General features: G+C 44.3%; 1 protein-coding gene and 1 long non-coding RNA gene across 3 annotated transcripts in view; one reads left to right on the top strand and one right to left on the bottom strand.

The window, feature by feature from the left end:
* ano8b (anoctamin 8b) overlaps positions 1-21878 on the top strand; it is a 43346-nt gene that overhangs the window by 435 nt on the left and 21033 nt on the right. For both annotated transcript variants that reach the window (XM_026146450.2, XM_026146451.2), the window contains exons 2-3: positions 19377-19487; positions 20538-20670. In XM_026146450.2, the coding sequence (XP_026002235.2) occupies positions 19377-19487; positions 20538-20670 (244 nt within the window). The remainder of the gene's footprint in view (positions 1-19376; positions 19488-20537; positions 20671-21878) is intronic.
* Positions 8649-12783, bottom strand: LOC145421396 (uncharacterized). Its single transcript, XR_013902745.1, has 2 exons — positions 12579-12783; positions 8649-9562 (listed from the first exon to the last, which is right to left on the bottom strand). It is a non-coding gene; the product is annotated as an uncharacterized LOC145421396 (long non-coding RNA).

Raw genomic sequence — 21878 nt, forward strand, 5'->3', positions numbered from 1 at the left:
ACCTTCTGGTCGGTTATTGTCTGTTTAGCCTGCCTCCTGTTATGAGCCCATTTGTTCCCTCTGGGCAGCTGTTGTTGTCCATACTATCCTCACACGCAGCTCACGGGCCTTGATTGGCTGATAGTTAGCCTATTTTTATTGAAGGGGGTTCTCTCTTGTCAGTCATCTCCTCTGGTTTAAGGTTGTTTACCTTCGAGATCACTTTCCTCGGGATTTCCGAACTATTGCAGGTGGACTGCACTATTGCACACCGCGTCGTGCACCTCAGTGTCAGTTTCCATGCTATTGGACAGACTCGAGGACAGGTGCATGTTTAATCTGCTTTGAGCTCGCAGTGTTTGCCTTTTCTCGGTTCACACCTCCTCACATTTCATTGTATTTTGGTCTCCGGTGCTGTTCTTGTATTGGAGGCTGCAAGAAAAAAGTACATCATAAAATCGACTTTTCCCTCCTTCTTCTTTACAAAGGATAATCAGAACCAGCCTGCTTCATGTTAATACTCCGTGCCTCTGACAGTGGATTTGAACAGCCCATATCTTAGTTGTCTCTTTGCAAGATTTACAAGTGAGGCTATTTTTGGATCAGACCACAATATTAGCTGGGACAGGGAGCCTCAGCTGCCAAGGCAGGATTGTTTTCCTGCATGCAGGGTGCAGAGACAGCCTGTGCCTCCTGAGTGCTGCTGCAGAGTGATGCAGTGGAGCAGTGGGCTGTCAGCAGATGAGACCTTCTTTCCACTCTTGGTCGAGGTAACCTGAGCAGGCAGCTGCCGAATGGAAGAGCAGCCTGTCATCCAGTTGAGAGGGTGGCACCCAGTGGTCCTTGAATGGGTTACAGGCTGTTGGAGGGCCAGTGAAATGGAGATGAGTTCAACTTTACGGTGGCTCGACTAGCTAGAGGCAGCGCCGGGGCAAAGAGAAGAAACCAGGGCTTTAAGGCTGGCTAGACACACATGTGTAGGACAAATCTAAATAGTGTCAAGTATGCAGAGCTGTGCAGAAAGCATTGAATGCTTGATCAGACATCTAACACTGTGTTTTTAATCGTCAGATCAGAGGAATCCCAGTTTTATTCAGATGTTGGCTTTGTTTGACTCGATATGTTTATTAAGTTTAATGAAAGAAGAGATAAGTTTATAGAAAGTCCCCGTGCTTCCCACAGTGCAGGGACAGTAACTTAACAGCAGACATAATAGCCCAATGCTTCCAAAGGTTTCTGTGACAGGAACTAGGCTGTGAGATGTTTATTGTTCCCATCTGTGCTCGAGAATATTATGTGTAGAAATAAACATCAACATGCGTGGCAGGTGGTGTGGTGGTTAGCACTGTTGCCTCACAGTAAGGAGGTGCTGGGTTTGAATCCAGGTTTGTCCTGTTTTGTTTGCACATTCTGTCAGCGTGGGTTCAGCCTGGTGAATCTCAGGACGCGAGCGAGCGATTGGTGACCTGTCCAGCGAGCTCGCATTGCCTGAATTAAATAAGCATAAGATCATAAATGGATGGTTAAACTTCAAAACCATCTACAGTGTGGGAATCTACATGAAAACAGATGCTTTTGTGTAATAGTTTCGCCCAGCATTACAGAAACACGCATGTAGAGATGCAAATAGCGGGAAAGGATTTTCAGCACATCTGGCTCTACTATTACACCTGCAGTCGTTCAGTGAATCAAGACTGTTTCACCCATAGCAGCGATGATGAAATGATGCAGTGACGTTTCCATGAAGCAGTTCTTAAAGGGGTAGTTCACCACGAAATCCAGGGTTTTTCCTCTGAGCTGTGCTGCTGTTTATCGACACTGTTTCTGCTGTGAGCTCCCAGTGTTGGAGTTATCAGAGATGTCTGCTTTCCCTTAAATATGATGGAGCTATCTTCGAGAATGTGAACTGTACCGCTGTGCAGAAGCAAGGGTGCTTTCAACCATGAGGAGGGGCTCGCGCTCATGGCAGTGTGACACGATGTAAACATTAATGCTGCTGCCCTAAGCTGAGCTTAAATTTCAGCTTGCTGCCAGCTTCCATCAGCTGTTAGGTGAGAGAAACTCGTTCCTACGTGAAGGTTTGTGTATTTTCTTTGAGTAACTGGTTCAGGATTTCTGAAAAGAGACACTGCTGCAGAGTTTTATGTATTTTTCTGCAGATTTGCAATTTTGTTCTCCTATTTTTATATAAAAGCTGAAATAACTATAAGATTTTGGAGTGACCTGCCCCATTTACTTATAATAAATACTTGTTAATTATATACACAAAGGGAAAAGCCTTGAGGCCAATAGCTCAGGGGTGTCCAACTGTCCTGCAGGTTTTACATGTGTCCTTGATCCATCACAGCTGATTTAAATGACCTCCTCAACATGTCCTGAAGTTCTCCAGAGGCCTGGTAATGAACTAATCATGTGATTCAGGTGTGCTGACCCAGGGTGAGATCTAAACCCTGCAGGACACCGGCCCTCGAGGCCTGGAGTTCGACACCCCTACAGTAGCCACTGTGTTTTTAGGGAACCAGCTACATTTTTTGTCCTAACGTTCTCCTTTAGTTTGGTGCATAAACAACATGCATGCTTACGAAACTCATAATCACTCACATCTGTCACAAACTACGAAATCAAAACAACAACCCGCTGTCAGTAGTTACTGCAGCAGTAACTCCTTCCTGTGTCTGTTCTCCTGCATGGGTTACGAAAAAGAGGCTCTGGGACTTCAGTGGGATTACTACGATATCACATAACGCCCTCGCACGTGTCAGTGTCAGTCAGCGAGCAAAGCACAAGGGCAGGGTGACTTCTTCGTGCAGCCGGGGTCTTGGTTGTGCTCTGGAACCGAAAGGCTCGGATGCTCGATTGTCTCCGTGCCTCCACCGTATTTTGCTAATCTCTCCCACCGCAGCAGACTGGAATGACTTTGATCCTCGCAGCCATCCTCCTTTGTAGCCTCAAAACTCAAAAGCCCGCGTCTCAAGGATTAATTAGACACCCAACGTTAACGCCTCAGCAATTAGTTTGTGTTCCCTCTGAGGCCAGTGTTGATAAGATTTGTCATGGAAATTAGGCCATGCAATTTGTGGTTTAGGATTAAGGACACGTATGTGCTGAGGTTATTCCTGCACTGATAACGGTTCACTTTTTTCACGGTGCTGTTAAAAGCTTCTTTTGACCCAAAACACCAGTTAGTGGATTGTAGATGTGGATGTTCTTCATAAGTTAGCCCAAAACTTGGGAATAAAAATAAATGTAACTTTGTGATCACAGGAAAACCTGTGTGATCCTTTCTCTGATGTAAAATCTAAATAAATTTGACAATAAGTTCACAGGTGATAGTCCGAAACCATCCTTGGACCCCTGCTTCTTTCTGCAACTCATTTCTATCCCTGTAAACTTGTCTGACCTCGTCCTCATGAGAACAACATTAAGCAGTCACCCGTGCACTCTTTGCCAGAGCGCCGCTCTCTCTGTATCTCCGGCTCTCTCGCCTCTTCAGCGAGTTGAATGCCTCAGCTTTGCCTCAGACAGATTTAGTCAGGTTGAGTGTCACACAGGCTGCTTTAAATACAGCAGCGTGAGGGGAAAGCATCCCACTGAACTTCCTAAAAGAAGAGCTGCTTTTCACAGCAGCGGCAGACGAGCCTCTGCTTTTGTGCCCTCCCACGGCTTCGTAATGAAAGGGCTGATGAATGTCGTGCAGTATGATATAATGACACATGTGTTGTGCCTAATGACTCTGAACTTAATGTCTCTCTTGCATCTGCCTCCTCGCCTGTGTCCCCCGATATTCATCGCACGCTCCGCAGAGATGTATTTCCTGTTCCTCCCTCTCTCCTCGCCTTCTGGTGTAAGCGCTGAGCTGCACATTAGCTGCATTAGCAGTCAAGGAAAAATGCCTCTGTGTGGGGTGACCTTGCTGCTGTAGCTTTATCAGCCTTTCCCCGACACGTCACACGCACAGCTGACTGATCGCTTTGGCGACTATAAAATGAAACGGCCCGCTCTTTAGACGAGCAGCTTGCCTTCAAATTGTGAAGTCAAGCTGCCGACCAGATGATATTAAACACTGCAGTTAATGCTGCAATGATTTTCTGTCGATGGTGACAGCGGTGGTGTGTTTGTGGGGACAGTGGATCTTTGTGTGTGCCAGAAAAATGTCAGACTACAAAGCATCCCTGTGAGTTCCAACAAAGGGAGCTTCCCCAGATTGTTAAAGGAGCTGAGCTGAGCACAGGTCTTAAATTTGGCATCAGGAGATGAACCGAGTTATCCATGCTGACTGTTCACTGAACAGATCTGTTTTCTCAATTTATTCTGATCATGCAAACCTGCGGTGTCCAACTCCAGGCCTCGAGGGCCGGTGTCCTGCAGGTTTTAGGGTCAACGCACCTGAATCAGATGATTAGTTCATCACCAGGCCTCTGGAGAACTTCAGGACACTTTGAGGAGGTCATTTAGGTAAAGATCAAGGACACGTCTAAACCCTGCAGCACACCGGCCCTCGAGGCCTGGAGTTGGACACCCCTGATGTAAACAATATACAGAAAGTCATTTAGCAAAAAAACTATACAAGATAAAGCAAAATATCCTCTAACTATCCTCAGTTTACATATCCAAAAGCATTGGGAAGAAGTGCACACTTATTTAATTCCATCCTCGTCCATAATCTGTCAGCAATAGACATATTTCTAATAACACTGACTATTAAACTGCTTAAAATACAAATTATTATCATATTATTTAATTTTAACAACTCATAACTCCACACATTAAAGCCAATGACCTCCAGTTGTGGAGCATTCACTGTAAAATCTGAATAAGAACGAAGCAGCAACTTACTGAACCGAGACATTTACTTTTCCTCTTCTGTGGATTTCCTCTTTTTGAAGTGCTTTATGTTTGGACATTGTTTTAACTCCACACTCAAACTGTTCCACACACAGAAACACAAAAACGTTCCCTGATAGCCGCACGTTCACAGCTAAAGTCGGAAAAACGACTTAAAAGCACCTTAAATGATAAGTTGCTATAACTCTTTAGTGCACTGGCCTGATGACGCAGCCGCCTTTGCTCTGATTCTGCACTGCATGAAAGGAACAGCATCATTATTGGACCTTCGTGACAGGATGAGTTTATGATGGACCTGAGAAAACAGATTGTTTCTGTTTCTTTTTTCTAACGCAGGCTTTCGGAGGTGTCCTTTAAATATGTGTGCTGGTTTTACTGGCCCAGCCCCCTGTAGGTCATACTGGGACCAGCCCATGAGCTAAAGTCAGTAATATGAACTGAAACATGAACTAAAGAAAATCTAAAACAAACTGAGAGCGATCTGCTGTGATGAACGTGGTCAGTGTAGCCCCGCCCTTGGTCAGTGTGGCCCCGCCCTTGGTCAGTGTAGCCCCGCCCTTGGTCAGTGTAGCCCCGCCCTTGGTCAGTGTGGCCCCGCCCCCACCTTCTTGTTACCTGCTTGTTGGTTGCTTTTTCTAAACTGCAGAGATGCTCCAGAACACACAAACTTGTGTTATCAGGCTTCCTGCTGCGTAGGTGTTTGTGTGTATCCAGCAACATTAGATGATATGTTTTAGGAAGTTACAGATAATTTCCCAGAGCTGCGATAAACCGTCTGTCTTGCCAGCAGTGATTCACTTGCCCTACATTCTCAAGTTTTTAATGGCTTAATCATATCCTCCATAATGCCTCTTTGCTTCTAGCCAATCGACTTCGAAAAACTCCATTCATGGCCTCTGGAAGTTTACACTCCTCCATTTATAGCCATGAAGATTATCGTTCCTGCACGCAGAAAACGATAATGCACACTCCAGAGCTTAATGCGCGTGAGGCGCGCAGAGCTGCTGGTGTTGCCCGTCCGCCTGTTTGTGTGGAAGCAGTGACACAATGCAGAAACCTTATCAGCGGGTTTAGGCTCCACTCTGTGATCAAAGCACGGTCCTGTGCAGGCTGATAGCTCGTTCCTGAAAGGAAAAAACAGAAATACGAGGACTGAGAGGAGTTGGGTCAGCGCACCCTTTATCCTGTGTGACTGCACTGACTAGGCCTGGATTTGATTCCCTTCTTTTTTCATCAGTTGCTAAGCAAAGCCAGGAGAAATCCAGTGACCATGGTGAAGAATGCTGTTTCCTGTCGCAGTCGTAGGAAACCGCTCTACATTAGCTGCTCCGCAGTGTCCACAAAGACCAAAGGTTCGTCAGAGCGTCGTGTACGACTCACCAGGGAGGGATGCTCTTTCTCCTGAAGCTCATAACCGGACATATCCGTGTCAGTGTTAGCACGGAGACAGTTTTAAAGCACAGTAACGTTGGTTCTTGTCCTATTTATCACTCACGGTTCTCAGTAAATACCCTCCTGTGACTCGTTTTGTTTCAGCCACTAAGTTTGATTTTTTTGTGGGTAGCGAGGTGCAATCAGTCCTCGCGCTCGTGTCCTTAACCCCTCTGAAGCAGCCTGAATGCAGACAGCGTCTGTCTGACGCACTGTCAGAAATGTTACAGCTCCCTGTGATTGCTTGTCTGGTTTTTCTTCGAGGTGCTTGTCACCCTGGTTGTCTGACGCGGCTCCGTGTGCATGTATATGATTTGGTTTCGTGTAAGGGAGACACGGAGCTAGTTTAGTGCAAATGAGGATCAGAATCAGGGTTTGTTGTTCCAAACTGAAGCAGCTGCATGTGTGAGTGTAAAAAACAATGTTTTTTTGCTTTGATATGAGCACAAAGCTCAGAGCTGTAGATGACAGATTACAGCGTCGCTCTGGGCTTTTCTTTGAATGTCCTCTTAAAATGCTCCACTTTTGTTCTTGGCAGAGAACTGCTGCTCATTGGATAGTTCGTCTTTCTCCTCCATTGTGGCGGAGTCACCAGGTTGGACTTCGGCAGGCCGTCTTGGTCATGTTTACATCCCTGAATGTCCCAAATTCCTGCAACGTGACTCGCTCATTAGATATTTGATGATATGAGCCTTTGAACAGATGTACCTAACAAACTGGCTGGTGATTCCAACCAGCAATGAAACCATTATATGTCTTTTAAGCCTCCATACGCTCACAGCTGTATTCTTCAACAGGATGGAAATATTCTTTATTTATGTGTTACTGTTTGTTTCCTGCGATACAAGTTGATATATTTGAAGTCTTTAAAGGTTTCTGACCTCCACCCGTGTTTGAAACGATGTTCTGTGAGATGTGATGAAGCTCGGCCGTGTAGCGTGAGTCTGTACAGCCTGATGGGCTTGTGGGGTTGAAGAGTGTGTAACGAGGTCATTTTCATTCCTCGTTCTTTGTTTGCGTCCTTTGTTCCTTATCTGAAAAATGTGAGTCAGATCTTGGCCAGGGCCTTTAATGTGAACTTGAATGTGGTGAAAGTCCACAGCTGAACAGGAACACACAGTTCCAGGTGTGATGCAGCAGAGGTTTCTTCCTCCTCCGTTTTCTTCTTTCTCCTTGCTTATCTTTACTCTTGAGTCTACATCATCACGATATATATATATAAAAGGACACAAACTCAGCGTGTCCTCTGCGGCTACGCGCCCTTTGTCTTCCTGGTAGCTTTTACTCCAGCTCGTTCGATGTGGAAAAGCGCGCTGAGGGACAGGATCTGCATTGCCACTGCTATAACACCCGTATGTGGCTGTGAGAGAGGGTGATCTCCCGTTTCCACGTTTCTCCTGATCACTGTTTATTCAGGCAAAGCAGCTGAGCGCCTAACGTTTGCTTTAAGGTCTTTGAGTGCGACTATGTGGCCTCCTTCTAACAGAAGAGGATTCGCCAGCTCAAAGATGCTGCGACTTTGAATTAGGCCTCACGCCGACCATTTCCATGAGTTCAGCTACATCTGTTTAAACTGTGTTAGCTTCTTGTAGCGTGCACGGTGGCGTAACCGACCATCCCAACATCTCTCTCTCTCTGCGCGCGCTGCCAGGCTAAATGAATTATGATGATTTGCTGCATTTCCTCCTTTTGAAAAAGCTGAAGAAATCAAAGCTGACTAAGTCATTAATGATATCCTCATGGGAGGAATGGTGTCGTTATGTCCAATAATCACTGGTTCCTCCGGGGTATTGATCCGACTCGGAGCCTCCTTTCCGGCTTTCCTGTCCAGGAATAGAGTATGGTACCATCGTACAGACAGAGCTCCATCAGACTGACTGACTGTAGTACCTTTTCTCCAAATTATTTAATTATCCTCCCCTTATGCTTTCTGACATGAATAAAAGCGCCCAGTTTGCCCAGTGTTTACTGGGATCTCTCACTGCACCACAGTATCTGATTATCAAATGATTAATAGTGTTTTCTGATCTCCCAGGATGCTGGTAGGAGCTGGATCCTCTGAGTCATTGCAAATACGACGTCAGAGGATCTGACAACAATTCAATCAACCTTCCCAAATAGCTCGGTCCAACCGCAGTCCCACTGAAACGACTGCTAAACTCTAAGCTTAGTAAAGTCAGTCCCTTTCACGATAACAGAGCTTGTGTACTTTGGACACTAATGCACTAAAAGCTTTTTAAAAATGCATGAGTCTGTTTTCTCTCCGTGCCTCAGCTGTTCAGTTGTCCACACTCTGCACGATCTCTGAATAAAAGGTCGTGTTGTTGATTCTCCGTGAAACTAGGGCTGCTCGATTATGGCAAAAATGATAATCACGATTATTTTCACTGAAATTGAGATCACGATTATTTGACGATATTTATTTAACCCTTTAAGACCTACTATAGAACCAAGTCCACCAGAGCTTATATTATTTTTTTACATGCTGTAGTGCCATTTGTGGGAGCATTTCAAGTTGCTATACATCAATACAACTGTTATAGCCCATATTTTAATAATATGTATGCATTAAGTGCATAGTAATTACATAAATTGCAAAAAAGTGCAATAAACTACAAAAAAAATTGAAAATCGCTTTTGTTTTGTTTACATATATTTCTACTTGGAGAAGTTTAAGAGGCTTATCCCTCAAAACTTTAAATACAATAAAGTTGCAAAAAATAGTTTCCCACCACAGGAAATTTATTTTGAGTGTCTTCATAGTTTTATTTTGGAGATACAGCAATTTTTATATACTGCAGGAAAAACAAAAAACAATCCTATGATGCAAATTTGCAAAGAAAACAGCAGGTGCATCATTTCACTGTGGGAAGTGTTACGAACAGCTGATCGGATCGGCAAAGCGTGTTTCTGGAATATTATGTTTTTGTTCCTGCAAGCGCTTTTTATGCAATTTTTGCAAAGCTATATGTGGAAGGAAACCGTGACCGAGGACAAGCTGATGGCATCAGATGTAAGTACAACTCCTCCGGTTTCATATGCAAAACAAATTATTGCGCTAGCTTACACGGTTCAGATTCTACAGGGATTTAAAAATAGTTACGCAAAACGGAGCGTGCTGCTCTGACCGGCTTTAAAGGGTTAACAATGACTTTAAAAAAAATAATATAAAATAGTGTGCAACACCACTGAAGTTTTTTTTTTTTTTTTTTTTTAACTCTTTTCAACCAACAGCAGTCACTCTCCAAATAACTTCTGCTTAGCTTTCCGAGCTTCCCTCGGGTCCTCTTAATCAGCGGTCTCCAACCTTTTTTGCGCCACGGACGGTTTATGCCCGACAATATTTTCACGGACCGGCCTTTAAGGTGTCGCGGATAAATGAGGGAGGGGCTAATAATCGGCTCAGTCATTTTTAATGATCGTTGAAAGCCCAGATCGTAATCGTGATTAAAATTCGATTAATTGAGCAGCCCTACGTGAAACCATCACCAGCAGGACTTTGTCCAGATTTCACTTTGCACCTCATTTAGATAAGCTGATGGCTTTTACTAGAGGTGCAACGATACACAAAATTCACGGTTTGGTTCGGTTCTTTGGTGTCACGGTTCGATATTTTTTCGATACAAAAAAATATTCATGCCTTTTTAATTTGTCATTTATTAAAATTGTAAATATATATTTTAACTCAAAAGTACAGTTTTTAAATTTAATGTTGCTGAAACCACAAAGTAATAAAAAAAAATCTGATTGAGGAATCCCTCATCTTTGGAAAAGAGAGTTTATTACAGAGAAATGGCTCTTTCAAAATAAAAGCTCTACTATACGCTTCTTCTGGGCTATATTCTCAGCAGCACATTAAACATATCAGGTCCCCATAATGAGGATCACGTGCTAACGGCTGTCTAAATGACTCGGGTAAAGTTTGTAGCATGCTGCTTGTTGTTTTTGTCTGCTTCCACTTGTCTTTGCACTAGGATGATGTCGGAGTAAATGTGCAGTCATATTCGTTGTGTTCCCACTAGTGCTGTCAGCGTTAATTTGAAATGACGTTAACGCCACAACACGGCAAATCTCCGTTAACGAGCTACCGCGGATCGCCCCGTGCGTGGGGCTGGACAGTGTCAACAAGCTAACTGCGCTAACGCGCTAGTTCCCAACAATGTAATTGAGCATTGCGTGGCACATCCGACATGATGTTTTATTTTTGTCCATGACGCGCTTACCTTCAGGGTCATACTTCACCTGAAGACCAAAATAGTTCCAAAGGCCAGATCTGAATGAGGGTGGGGGAGGTTCAATTTGCCATGTTGCAACGAGCTTAGCTTCTGTCTTGCTAGCTTGCGCTGCGCTCAGTGGATCTGCGCTCGACAGTGCAGCCTAGGCGGAGTAGTCGAACGCAGATCCACTGAGCGCTCAACACAGACAGCATCGTCAGAAGAAAAGTTGATAAAATTAATAAAAAAATGTTGTATTGTTCGATACATATGCGTACCGAACCGAAAGCACTGTATCCAACGGTTGCACCCCTAGCTTTTACACACCAAGAACTCGTATCTTGTGACGTGTCCAAACGAAGCGAATCGATGTGTTTTCTCAAATAACATCTCTGAATATTTTTCTTCCACGTCAAGCTCTTCGCCAGAAACTAACAACGTTGTCAGTTCTTAGCAAGTTTATTGTTTATTTTGTGATCAAATGTAGCCAGAACTACATCTAATCTGTCACTGAAGTGAAAACGTTGCTGCTCAGAAAGGCCCGCTTGCCCGCGTTGCCTTTTTGCCCCCCAGAAAAGCCTTCCTCCACACTGGCAGTTGTCCACTGCTCAACAAGGAGGTTTGTTTGCTTCACAAAGGCTGCTATTCAGTCCACTATATTCATCATCACCACTCAGTTATTCATGATTCGTAATCCTTGCTTGACAATGTTCAGTTCATGCAGTTAGATAACCAGTCTGTGGTTGTCTGAAGGCGTGCTCTGCACCGACTGGGCACAAGAGGGATTCTGTTTATGATTATTACCTGATGAATGCACACAGCCCCTAGTTTTATATTGTAAACAACAGCCGAGGCCCTGCTTCTCTGCTTTTTCGCTGCGGTTGCTCATTTAAATTAACCAGCTAACCTGAAATGAACCAGCGATCAGCCCACTTGGCAGAAGAAAGAGAGTTGGAAATAAAGGCGTCACATTTAGAGAGACTAGGTTTGAAGTGCAGGGAAAAAAGTGATGTAAAGGGTAGAAAGACGCTGGGATGGGAGACGCCATGCTTTGATTATTCTGCCATGTGAGCGGTGGGGCTCTTTTCTTGCCTCGTCCTCTTGGCTCTCAGCCACAGGCGGCTCCAGTGTCATAAGCAATCATTGTCATTTTGAAGCCAAGGATGAGTCTCTGTTATCCTCCCTGCGTCTGTTAATGAGGAAACCAGAGTTCTGACATCCACGGGCATTCGCGTCTTTATCCCATTTGTCACAAACGTGTAACAAACACAGAAATCTTAATCCGAGCGACGTCATCGATACGTGCTTTTATCTCAGGACAGCTCTCTGCACTTCTGTCTCTGTTGGAACCAATTTGTCACGAGTTTCAACAACATTTTATGGAAATTGCTTTCAATAAAACAACAGTATTGCAAATAAACACTGAGGGTTTTTTTCCTGAATATTCTCACGCTAAATATTTCATACTTGTAGTTTTGAATTAGATGTCCTAATAACTGTAATTCAGCATTAAATATGAATGTCCTTGGTGTCAGTGAAACACAGTCATTCTAATTTTAATCCAGCATCAGGAGACTGTGTCACTGGGTCAAGATAACATTAGATATTTTATTTATCCCATATTTGGAAAATGCTTTGGTGCAAAAACACGCTGCTAACACTAGCACGTTATCACTGTCACTACGAGTAGAAACGAATGAAGCTGCCTTGCCACAGTCAGTAGCTCTGCTCTCTGTTTGATGTGTCTGTGGCTGGAATCGAACCAACAACCTTTTACTTGCACAGGTGTTGGAGATACATAAACTGGCTGATATATTGCTATCAGCATTAAGAACCGATGAGAGAGACACCATTCAACTATGTTATGAGCATTGATGTTGCGAGGTTTATCCACCAGAGGGCGCTCTACAGACCCCCGATGGCAACAACCAGGGACTGTTTAAAATATAGTGATAATTTAGCTAAGCACCATGTTTTAACAGGTATGCTGATATTAATTAAAAAAACCTCTTTACTCTTTACTTAATGACGACATGTTAAGATGTGGGAATTTCAAAGTATGAATCTTAGCTGTTGTAATTATTGTGTCTTAATGCAGCGGTCTCCAACCTTTTTTGCGCCACGGACCGGTTTATGCCCGACAATATTTTCATGGACCGGCCTTTAACGTGTCGCGGATAAATACAACAAAATAAAACTAGTACCGGTACCGAAAAAAAGAACATTTATTCATAACACACGTGAAAAGACCCAGGAAAACCGAGTTAACAATAAAAACGATAACAAAATAACGCTGAAAACCGATAAAAACCCTGAAAACCAGACATTTCACAGCTGAGCCTCAACTCTTGCGGCCCGGTACCAAACGACTCACGGACCGGCACCGGCCTACCGCTGTCTTAATGGGTCTTTTTCCTTCTGGTTGTAGTGCAACCAGCAGGAAAATGTCCAGGCTACGTAAAAGTTAAGAGGGGGTTGTACTGACGAATGTCTGTGGGTGGGAGTTTCATACCACGGCTCCACCCGTGGTTACTACTGCGCAGATCCTGGCTTCAAATTCAAGAAGGCGTCTCCCAGATCCGGGATATTTTAGCTTCATTTATACAAAATGGGAGGAGGTGGAGCCGCGTCATCCATGTTCCTTACAGTCATTGGCAACAACCAGCAGAGCGTAAAGGAATTAATCCACGACTTGTTTGAATTAAAACAGATTTTGTTTTAAACTGCATTGTTGTGCTAGCTAGGGACGGACTCACAAATAGCTACACGTAAAACAATGTCAGAAAAATCTGTTTGTGGGCGGAGCTCAGGGGGCCACGTTCAAGTCTGACCTGGAGCCCGTTAGCTTTCACTGCTCCTCTATCCAAGGAAGCCGAAAATGTAAAAAGAGATGTGTCTGAAAGAAAAAAATCTATCAGCTGATTTTAAATGATTAAATATGGGTGCTGAAAATGCTACATCAGCTCTAACTGTGAGCATGGTAGGACTTATCCCAAAGTAACATCCTGTGGTAACGGCTGTAAAAAGACGATGGCTCGTTGTCATTGGGCCTGGCTGTTTGAAACCTTAGCTGGTGCGTTTGTGTGTTTTAAATAAAACGGCGTGATCTTCCTCGCGTACCTTCAGTGATGAAGAAGGTTTAGGGTGAGGGTAATTTCGAAGGCAAGCTCTCTCGTAGTATTGGCTCCTGGAGTAGAGCACACTGCCTGTGTGAAGGCATCAGCCCTAAGAGCTCTGTGTACACAATGATGACAAATATCTCTTGAGACGACTGAGAGAGGAGGCAGGAGAGCTGAAGGAGAGAAACGGATAAAACGGAAGCATGGCGGGAAGGAGGGATTGATAGATTCTGCCTTGAGGGGCTGGAAAGAGAAGATTTAGATGGAGGAAAAGAGACGGTGGTGCCAAAAAGATATGAAGAGGAGAGAGAGCAGACTGAGGGGAAAGAAAGTGAGAGACTGCAGGAAGGCTGTGCTGCTTTGGGATGAGGGCCTTTCATATCCTCTAAACACATCTGTGTATGCAGCTGCCAGAAGGACGTGGTGTACGAGAGTCGATGTCGGTGTCTGTACGTGTACCTTGCGGTACAGAGAGGTGGCCGCTGCCACAGCGATGGAGTGAGTCAGTGTTTGGGAGCAGGAGGAAGCAGGACGGATCTGGTTTCTATCCCTTTCCTCGAGACGCGCAGGATCATTTTGTGCTCGGGCGAAATGATCGAATGTTTTATTTATTCCAAACGTCTCGGCGCTACGATTTGATTTGACGACTCGGTGTAAAAATGCTGTCAGTCTTTGTGTTGGGGTTACAGATCAGCTCTGGGTCCTCTGTGGCTGTTTGTGGACTCGTCTACACAGGATGGCAACAAGTCAGGAACATAAATGAAACTGTTGGGTGTTTGAACCCGATTAGGCTCGCTGTCCCACTTACTGATGTAATCGTTGTAACAGGGTCATTTGCACACTAGATGTGACAGTACAAGTATTTTCTGCCTGTTTTATATTTTGCCGTCCTTCCTCTGTCTGCTGGGAGCTGTGTCTGTCTCTCTGCCTTTATTACTTTATGTCTGTCTCAGGCTCTCTGTTGAATAGACGAAAACATCCAGTCTTCAGAAGCTCAATGCAGACTTTCATTAAGCTGATTTTACAGATTTCATCACCTGCAGCGAATCACCAAACCTGCTGTTTTCTCAGGATGTGATTTTTGAGGAAAATAATTCAGATTCACGGTGACAGAATCTCTCACGTGTACAATCTTTGATAAAGACTACATAATATTGTTACAGATAGTTTATTATGATGATGAAGGCTGATTGTGTGTGCTTTCTTTTGATGCTTTCTGTTTAAATGAAACCTGTTTATAAGTCGACGCTTCACCGAACTTCCTCCTGTGTGAAGCACAGAAGCTATTACTGCTAAACCATAAATGTGTTCCTGGTTGTTACTTAAAGCGACACATTTTATTTCTGTTCGGGACGTCTGTGACCATATTTTCAGGAATGTGGTTTGAAGCGATGAGCTGAAAGTTCGTGAAGAGAAATGTGCGGTCATCAAATGTCCTGTGGTTCATCATAGGACCTGAAAGCTGCAGTAAAAGTTTAATGAGATTTCTAAGGATGCTCATTAAGGACCTCTGTAGTTCTGCCACTCAAAGCTTTGCACCACAAGGTAAAAGCATCTTCGTTTAGGTTCATATTCCCACATTAATCAGCTTTATCAGTCGTAGGCTCCCAGCAGCTCTGGATGTTGGGGTCACATGACACCGTGTGCATATTGGTCAAGAGTTGTCTGCCATATTGGAAATTATACAACCTCCAGTTGCTAGGTAAAGATGTGTCGGTTGGGTGTGGTTCCTGGAGGTTGCGCCGGTTGCACAGAAGGTGCTGCAACAATAATCTGTGATTTCTTTAGTTTGGAGCCAATTTTCCGTGTCTCTCTGTAAATACTCATGAAATATCCCAGCAGTAGTGAAACTTGGAAACGTGCATTTTTAGAGTAACTGTTTGTAAAGTCCGGCTCTTCCATTCAAACCGATGCAGCAAAACAGTCACTGGGAGGTTTTGGCCAACTGGTTGGGGAAGGCAGGTGGTTGCCAGGGGTTACTGTAGGCCTCTGTGACGAGCCTCACCAAACATTTTCACTACAACTGCCATCAACTTCCAGCAACCGCTGGCCAGCGCTTGGGGACTCATTCAGTCATTTTTCACTCATGATCAGAAATTGCCAGCCGAGCCGTCTGCAGGCTGTGTGGGCCCTTATTCACTTATTCGTTGTCACTTGTATATTTGACATTGAAATGAGGTTTTCAAGGACTTCAAACTGAAATCTGCTTATTCAGACAGTTTAATGAGGCTTATTTTTCCATAGCACGTTCATTTGATCTTTTTCCTGAATGCACATCTTTTGGCAGAGAACAAAAAAACCTCATGTCTAACCGGACTGAGTGAGAAACGAAAGAACATTAATTATTTGTGCACAAACTCAATAACACATAAAAACATATTATTATCAGTTTGCTGGCTTATGGAGTTTGAAGGCTTAACTTGTGCTGTGACCATGTTTGGTACCTGATGGAGTCACTGTTGCCGGCTTCATTTCTCAGGCGCGCAGGTTGCTGCTTGCTTTCAGTCCCAGCTTTTATCCCACGTGGAAGAAAAAAGTTCATAAAACTTTAAAAACAAACGTGCTTTTACCTGGCAAAGCAAAATCTTTAAAGGAGGCTCAAGGTTACATAAATGGCAATCAGTTATCAAACTGCTCACAGAGAAGACACATCAGGTCTGTGACCTTCATTTAAAAGCTTTGCTTGACTTTCATGACTGAATTACACCCCATTAATCTCATACTTTATATCTCATGTTCACACACACACACACACACACACACACACACACACACACACACACACACACGCAGACGTCCCAGAGAAACACTTCAGCGAGCGTCTCAGATCACAGAACGACGCCCTGCTTGTTATGTCTGCCTGGCTGCTGTCTGATAAGCCCCACAGCAGCCGCCTGACTCTGAAGGCCGTGAGTGATGCAGGATTCATCTGTACGACTGCGAGTCCTGGACCAGCCGAGTCCACACTGACCTGGTTTCTGTTACGAGGCCAAAGGGGCTTTCAAGCTCAGACTCACCGACCAAAATGACATCCGGGATCTTTTGTTTTTCTGTGTAGCTGCTCCACAGTCTTTACCGAGATGTTGTTTAAAGATAAATATGGATCAAAAGAGTAAACAAACACACGACCCTCACTGCACAGGTCCTGTTTAATACCGTTATTATTTGCTGCTGTTTTACAAACCGTTACCTCAAAACACTCCAAAAATAGCTGCTTATCTGGCCGTGCTCTCATTTGTGCTGCTTGATGAAAATACATTTCTATGAAACTGACAACAACTTATTCCCAGAACATGAGAGGCGGGTTATTTCTATAGCAAAGGGGGGACGTGCAAACACAAAGCTGCAGCACGAGCCCGTCTGTGCATTCAAGCCTTGACGGGCGACGTATGAATCAAACATCGGGACACATGAAGTGAAGCTTTGTTGAAACCAATCTGTTAGCTGCTCCAAGTGTGTGTGTGTGTGTGTGTGTGTGTGTGTGTGTGTGTGTTGCCTTCAGCGATGAATACAGGACTCATTAGAATTGCTGTCATGTTGCAGCGCTGCCTGCAGCATCTCCTCTAAAGCACAGTGGAGCAACCAGTCACATTTCAGTATCCAGGAGAAGCACTGAAGAATAAAAAGACAAACACCTCCGTCTCCTGTTTGGCCTGTTGAGATGTTTAAAAATGTTCTTCAGAGGAAAATCAGCGTGGAACCAGATAAAGCGGTTGCAGCCTCTTCGTAAGTACTCGAGGGACTCTTTAAATACTGATGTTGGTACTGAAATCATTATTCTCGACAAAAGACACCAGATAGGAGGCAGACAAATCTTTAGATTTCCTGGATATATTTGATAAATAATAATAATAATGGCCTTAATTAATAAAAACAGTAAAAAAGTAGGTGTTGTTCCTACAGCGTAACCTTAATGCTGTTATTTATATTTCATAATATCCAACTATGGTGGATCCATCCATTCTTAATAATACCAAAGAATGTTTCCTGCTTGCAGTGAAACGTGCTGCTCGTTATCGTCTTCGTCCGCGACGTTACTTGTTGCTTTCTGTTCAATTTGCACAAACTGAACTTGACAAAAGAGCTTTTGTCCATTTAGCATCCTCAGCTTGGAACGAGCTGCCGAACGACCGGAAAACGTCAGAATTCATTTCATTAAGTGCTTTTAAATCAAAACTCTGAATCCTGGAGGATTTTTGTAACTGCGAGATACTCGCTGCTGCCATCTTGGCCAGTTTTTAATCTCAGTGGGATTTTCCTGGTTAAATAAATTTTTAAAAATCACCCAAAGCTTCCTGTTCATACGTCTTACACATGTGCAGTGTTGTAGTGTATTTGTTGTAGTTAGCCCAGCACAGTGTGCTGCGTGCATGATGTGTGACTCACAGAGGGTTTTATCGGTGATCTGTCCGACATGAACAAACAGCTCGAGTGCCTGTAACACCTGCGTGGTGCACCTGGTAATTTGCTCTTTTTGTTTAAAAAAATAAATCTGCATTAATAGAGCTTTAAACACTGAGGGACTGTACCAGCAGATCTCATGACCTTTCATGAATACAGAGATGACTTCATAGTGCACGTTGATCCAGTGCTGATGCGCATACATAATGTGAAGGTGAAAAACAAATCTAGATGTGCAAATACACTCTGTGGCTTTTTCCCCGAAGCCCCACCGGGCGTCCCTCTGTTCACAGTTCCAGGAAGCAGGATGACACGCTGACTGGCAGCAGCGCAGAGATGCATTAATGTGACAGTTTGAGTTAAAGCACCGTAATAAAATTAGCAGCCACTTCCCTGTTTGCCACATTTTAAAAGCATTTAAGTGATATCTGAACTGATAAGACTGACGAGCTTTTACATTTGTAAGATTCATTTTACTGCTTCAAACATACAAAAATAAACTTTCATGACTGCGATTCCACCTTTCTTGACTTTGCTCTTCATTAAGGGGGGGATGCTGTGGGATGGCCTCTCCACGCTGCTGTCGTTGTTATTTAGGACTCGTAAACAGTTTACACAGACGGTCCTGTGACAGCTGAGCAGGATGTGAGCTTACGCCCATCGCAGTTCACTCGGCTTTCTTTTGACTCTTTGCACTGGCTCCGATTTTTCAGCGAGGTTGTTGAAAGATGAGCGAGGTGTCAGGGACAGCAAAGATTGCAGCGATGTTACAGGATCCAGGGAGGAAAATTTATTGTGTTGGTCTTCCTTCAGCCCGCCTGGAGTTGGCAGCGTTTTGAATGTCACATTACTGTGACAGTCGAGCTATTTCCAGTTTGCTCTGGACTTCAGGGACCAGAGATGAAGTAAATGTACACAGACCGAGTTCATGCATGTGTGTGTGTACAGAGCATTGCATTGTCTCTGAGACTCATTACATATCACAGCACTCAGAAATAACCGCTTTATGTGTGTGTGTGTGTGTGTGTGTGTGTGTGTGTGTGTGTGTGTGTGTGTGTGTGTGTGTGTGATAAATCATAGCAGAGGGTGGTGAACAATGTGTGGCCTCTGGTCTTGGCAGGGCAGGATTATTTCAGTCAGTGTCGTGTTGTGAGTCAGAGCGGTGTGACATTTAAATCTGTCCTGTCAAGAAAGACAGTTGTGTGTGTGTGTGTGTCTTTGTGTTGTGGCAGCAGGGGTAAGGGTTTGGAGAAAGTGGGGTCAGGTGGCGGGGGTGTGTGAAAATGTTAAAAATGCCATTTCTGCTTACACCCTGTCTCTTTGAAAAGGTGACTGTCCCCCTCTCCGTGGGTCCGTCTGACTGTCCGTCTGTCTCTCCGTCTTTCAGATAAGCTGTTCGGGAAGCGGCTGCTGCAGGCTGGAAGACACATCATGTCTCATAAGTCTTGGATGAAAACGGTGCCCACAGAGAACTGCGACGTCCTCATGACATTTGCAGGTCAATCAAACACACACATTCCTGCTGCTTTCATACGTGTGAGAATCCTGACTGACAGCTTTCATATCACAAACACAGAACTATGTCTGCAGTTAACCCTCAGTGTGGAGCTGCTGCTCATCATCACTTTTTAATTTGCTTTTCATGTAGGAAAAGAGGGTAATCCCCGTGTTTGAAACGCTGGAACAATTTTCTGTTCTATCACAGAGGATCTGTGTCCTTTTGTATTGTTCGGCCCATTGTGATGTCCTGGGAATGTCTTGAGGAAACAGTTTTGGCAGAAACAATCACATGGACCCAAAAACTGAAATAATTCATGTTCAGGGGACAGACACTGTCTCTGTTTTTAAGATGAGGCTTGCAGCGCTCCTTTTCAATAAAGCTTAAAGTTAAACCTGGATCAGATCTAACTTAGACTGCTGAGGGCTGCACTGTTTCTTCTTCTACTCTCTGTATGTTTAAACACAATTTGGCATTTAATCATTAGTTATTATTCCTCTCTGGCTCTCTTCCACGGGCGTCTTTAGTCTTGCCTTGCTCCCCTCACTCCCAACCGGTCCCAGCAGAGGGCCGCCCATCCCCGAATCTGATTCTGCTTTAGGTTTCTTCCTGTTACAAGGCAGTTTTTCCTTCCCACTGTCACCAAGTTCCGCCTCACAGAGGATCATGTGATTGTCGGGGTTTCCATGACTGCAGGGTCTTTACTTACCACGATGACTGCTGGGAGCTGATTGGCAGTGGCATACAATATGACTTATGTTACATGTTAACTTTGCAATAACTGCAGTGAACACGAGCTTTTACTGTGACGCTCAGTCAGTCACTGTAGTGTCGGTGGAAAAATGTTAGATGCGCTCTTATTTCCTAGTTTCACCTTCAGCTGTAAGCTTAGGCTGGCGCCCTGCAGGCCGAGAAGAACGTGATGATTCAGTAGTATGACCTCACACCTCCAGCTGCTGCTCAGAGATAAAAGCAAAGACTGTGGGAGTACTCGGCAGATCCTACGGGGGCGTCAGCACGAACTCTTTGTTTTTCCACTTCCTGTTACAGATACTACAGATGACCACACGTTACTATGGCTACTGAACCACATCCGACTGGGAATCCCAGAGCTCATCATCCAGATCCGACATCATAAACACACGCGAGTCTACGCATTCTTCATCACCGCTACGTATGAAAAGTAAGAAATCAACCAATCAAATCAGAAAGGAGCCTCTGGTTCGTGCTTCTGTTCATTTTGCCTCTGTCAGGGCGCCCCAGGGTGGCTGTGGCAGCAATGTAGCTGCCATCACCAGTGTGTGACTGGATGTGTAAAGCGCTTTGGGGTCCTTAGGGACGAGTAAAGCGCTATAAAAATACAGGCCATGTGTTGGCTGATGCTGCTGACAGTAGGACCGCAGCACTGATTATCAAACTGTTCTTTTAGTTAATCAGTTAGTTCAATGTTTCACTCTCTCCTTTAAAATGATTAGAATATTCCAGCTTTATGATCGAACTTGCTTGTTCTCACCTTCACTGCTTCTTCAGACATATCATAGTTCGGGATGTTGGTGCTGTTTTAACTGTGATCAATAATTAACAAACGACCCATCGCAGATATTACTTAATATCGCCTCTTCCTCCACTGGCTCGAGGGGTAGTTATTTTTGAACGTTACTACGGGAGTCGGGATGTAAAAGGCGAGAATAACCCTGCTGTGCTGTGTCGGTGTGAAGCAGCGCCTCCGTTTATCATAGTTTTAAATGTAGTTGCAGCTTATAGTAGGCGCAGCAGTTTAGCTCGTACACTGTGAATCACGAGTGAAGCTGATGCCTGGTGAATCAGCATTGCTCCTCTGCTGCTGGTCTTTCAAGTTTTCCAGAGGCTTTAGCATCATGCTAACCTCTGTGTAGTGGATTTGCTGTGATTTCACTCCCACTGTCACAGACAGTCACAGGTGAGTGCAGGGTCACTTTAATATCAGTGCTGACTTTGACGTATAAATACAGAGAAATACAATCTGGGGATCAGGGCGGCAGCTGCTCCCGTGCTGCATTTCACCACAAATGTTGAATCCTCTGTGCTGACTGCGCTTTTAGACGACGGGCTTATCTAACATAAACCTTTTACCTGTGAATGCAGTAAGAGCGGACAGATTGTGGGAAAGAAGAGAGAGAGACAAGCGGGCGTGACAGAGAGAGAGAGATAAAAGCAGAAAGGATGCAAGGTAAAGAAACGCAAAGAGGAAGCAGTGAGGAAAGGTGGTGAGGAAGGATGGACTGAGTGCTCTTTTTAAAAGTGTGCCAGTGGGTTTTGGATGAAAAGCTCAAAGAAAGTGCTGCTTGACCACACACACACACACACACACACACACACACACACACACACACACACACACACACACACACA

Source organism: Astatotilapia calliptera, chromosome 17, assembly GCF_964374335.1.
Source record: "Astatotilapia calliptera chromosome 17, fAstCal68.1, whole genome shotgun sequence".
NCBI lineage: Eukaryota > Metazoa > Chordata > Actinopteri > Cichliformes > Cichlidae > Astatotilapia > Astatotilapia calliptera.